The sequence below is a fragment of the Cimex lectularius genome, unplaced genomic scaffold, assembly GCF_000648675.2.
Source record: "Cimex lectularius strain Harlan isolate CLEC.00 unplaced genomic scaffold, Clec_2.1 scaffold131, whole genome shotgun sequence".
NCBI lineage: Eukaryota > Metazoa > Arthropoda > Insecta > Hemiptera > Cimicidae > Cimex > Cimex lectularius.
In genome coordinates, this window is record NW_019392685.1 from 642,910 (window position 1) to 646,155 (window position 3,246).

General features: G+C 38.8%; 1 protein-coding gene across 1 annotated transcript; it reads left to right on the forward strand.

The window, feature by feature from the left end:
• Nucleotides 1-1,548: 1,548 nt before the first annotated feature.
• LOC106662949 (cuticle protein 16.5-like) lies at nt 1,549-2,936 on the forward strand. Its single transcript, XM_014387405.1, has 2 exons — nt 1,549-1,563; nt 2,643-2,936. The coding sequence occupies exons 1-2, from the start codon at nt 1,549-1,551 to the stop codon at nt 2,934-2,936; spliced, it is 309 nt and encodes a 102-aa protein (XP_014242891.1).
• Nucleotides 2,937-3,246: the final 310 nt, after the last annotated feature.

The following is a 3,246-nucleotide window of genomic DNA, read 5'->3' on the forward strand; positions in this document are numbered from 1 at the left end:
GTCTTTAAGAATTTTGGTTGGAACCGAATTTTTTTTCCGTCTCTTTATGAGCTCTCGGCAAATTTCAACGGTATAAAACCACCGGTGTTTGGCGAAGGGCGGGCTTCCGCGTCCTGAATTAACACGGGTTCAACGGCCTTTTCATTATTCCGGGGACATTTGAAATCGTGCCGTGGTTTACAGGGCTTGGGGGTGGTTTTTTTGTGCGATGCCTGATTGGCAGGCGGAGAGAAGGCAACGGCCGGCTAAGCGTCCCTGATTTATTTGAAATGTGTCCAACCCTCGGGCAATTAGGCTCGCCTCTGTCAGATTAAGAAATCCAAAACGGATGGATTGGAGTCAGGCCACGTCTGAGATAAGCGGATGCAAATGTGTCCGGCAGTACTATTAAATTAAACCCAGTCAACTAGGATCGACTGACGATTGAAAAGTCTGATAAAAAAAAATCTAAAAGATCTTTTATCTTCCCACAAAACCTAATTGGTTTAAAAGCGAAAAAAATATATTTTGAATATTTAACAAAACTAAGCATGAAGAATAGGAGAATTGAAATTAAAACGACAATGGGGAAAGACACAAAGGAAGTGTAGAAAAATAAATATAAGAGTGAGCGAGAGAGCGAGAGAGAGAGAGAGAGAGAGAGAGAGAGAGAGAGAGAGAGAGAGAGAGNGAAAGGAAGAGAGAGTAAGGGAAAGAGAGAGGGGGAAAGAGGAGAAAGAGAGAGAAATAAATAAAGATAAAATGAAAAAGAAAGACAAAAAGAAAGAGGAAATGAGGAAAGAGAATGAAAAAATAGAGAGTAAGAGAAACAGAAAGGGGTACGGAGGAGAAAGAGAGAAAGAAAGAAAGAGGGAGTAAGGGAAAGAGAGAGTGAGGGGAAAGGAGGAGAAATAGAGAGATATAAATAAAGACAAAATGAAAAAAAGAGACAAAAAGAAAGAGAAAATGAGGAAGACAGAAAGAAAGAGAGAGTAAGGGAAAGAGAGAGGGGAAAGGAGGCGAAAGAGAGATAAATAAACCGGAAATGAAAAAGAGAGAAAGATAGAAAGAAAGAAAGAAAAAATGAAGAAAAGAGAAAAATGAGAGAGAGAGAGAGAGAGAGAGAGAGAGAGAGAGAGAGAGAGAGAGAGAGAGAGAGAGAGAGAGAGAGAGAGAACAAAAATAGAATTATAAGAAATATTGATTGTATTATAATCAATTTGGGAAAGTTATTAATAGTCCTTTAAATTTTTTAAGATTTTATTAACGATAGGGAAATGAATAGCACAAAGGCATAGGCAGTGTAGGACTAGGATTGGGACAAAAATAGAATCAATAGAAAGTGAACTTACAAAACTCTAATTATAATATTTATCCCACAAATGGCTATTTATCTAATCTGATTGAACATAGGTCATTTTTGATGTAAGTCGCTTGTTTATCCTAGTATAATGGAGTGATGCTTTTCACTCTTGACATAGAGATTCTAAATTAAAAGTTTATAAAAGAATCAGAATATTAAAGAAATAAGCGTCCTTAGATTGAAAAAATAAATTAAAAAAGCGAGTAATGCTTGTGTTGCTTGTAACGTGATCCTTTCTACAAAGCAGTTTCGAAGGTCGCTCTTGACTAAGAAATCCACCCTCTAAAAGTTATTGTTTATCAGGAAAAGTATATAATAACTTACGCAAATCGTTTGATATAAATTTAATCGGTGTTCGTGGAAGAAAGCGAAAGAACGCGAAGGAGCACGTGATAGGAAACGTGGGCGGTGATCGATGGGGCGGGGCCCGGTTCGAATTTTATTTCCCGTTTCCTTCCCGCTTCTCAGTCACGGGCTGAGGTGCACCTGGACGTCGTAGGTTCACGTGAAACAGGTTCTCAAAGGACGACTTCAAAGGAAGTAGGCTAAGACCGGGGGTGGAGGATAAGCCCTTTAACCGCGGGGGCGGAGGAAATGCCGGCGGATCTGGGCTTCACGTGATCCTTGTACAGCATTCGACCTAATTTCAATCGTTCCTTTCACCATGAACGAACTTGATTGACTTCCGACATTGAGGTCCGTTTGCTTTGTCAAAACTAAAATATTTACCTAATGACCTTTAAAATAAGGTAAATATTTATCTACGCACCTCTTTCTGTAAGTTATATTGATAATTCATTCTGATTTTGTCATATTTTTAAAAACAGGTCAGCAATCTTTAAAAACAAGGTGTACATTTTAGATGGCTCGGCTGAATCCGTCATAAACAAATGACGCTATAAAACAAATAAAAAAATAAAAAATACGTGTTTAACATTTTTTAGATTAGTTTCAAATTTTTACTTTTTTGGAGAAAAAATATACAGGGGTTGACTTACATTAAATTATTAATAGATCAAATTAACATTTTGCAACTCACTTTCTTATGCAGGATGTCCTTTTAGTCCTCCCATTGAATTTCTCTTGAACCAATGACGCCTTAAAAAAAAGTGTTTAATAATTAATTAAGGTTTTTTAGTTGAGCTAAAAAAGTCAATGGCTTGAGCGGGATTCGAATCTTCGGCTAGATACGCCGCTGCTCTACCACTTGAGCTATCGTGACCTCGATCCACTCGGACAGTAACTTCCCAACTCAAGTCAATTTTAATTATAAATTTAAAAAAAATTGTACTTTTTTTAGGTTATAGTTGCCGTTTTGGCTGCCGTTGCATCAGCAGCATCTGGGCTTGTGGCACCAGCGCCTCTGCTGCATGCAGCCCCAGCTGCACCTTTCGTAACAGCGCATAGCAGCCAGGTGGTGACGAGGAACCACAACGGCGTGGTGGCACCTTTGGTCCCTGCTGCACCATTGGCAGCTTACCTGGCACCGGCGCCGTTGTCGTACGCCGCTGCACCGTTTCCAGCGCCGGTCCATCCCCTTGGAACCGGGGTCGCTCCGTTTTTCCCACCCGCCCATCAGGGTCTTGTTTTCTAAGTGAAATATTAAACTAATTTAAAAAAAATTATATTTTATTTATCTGTTTCACCCGGTGGCAAGAATTTAAAAAAGTGTGGCGTTACTTCTTGTAGCCTGTAGGATGATGGAATGCGACAAAACAGCTAGAATTGACTGACTAGGATTGATGATGATAATAAAAAAAAGATCACAAAAAACAGTTATATGACGCTCCGTTGCCATTGACTTTTTTATCTCAACTAAAGGTCAAGCGGACCACGAAATTAGTGAATTTAAAGTGTTTAATATTTTTTTAGTCCAATTTTAAAATTTTACCTTTTTTGGAGAA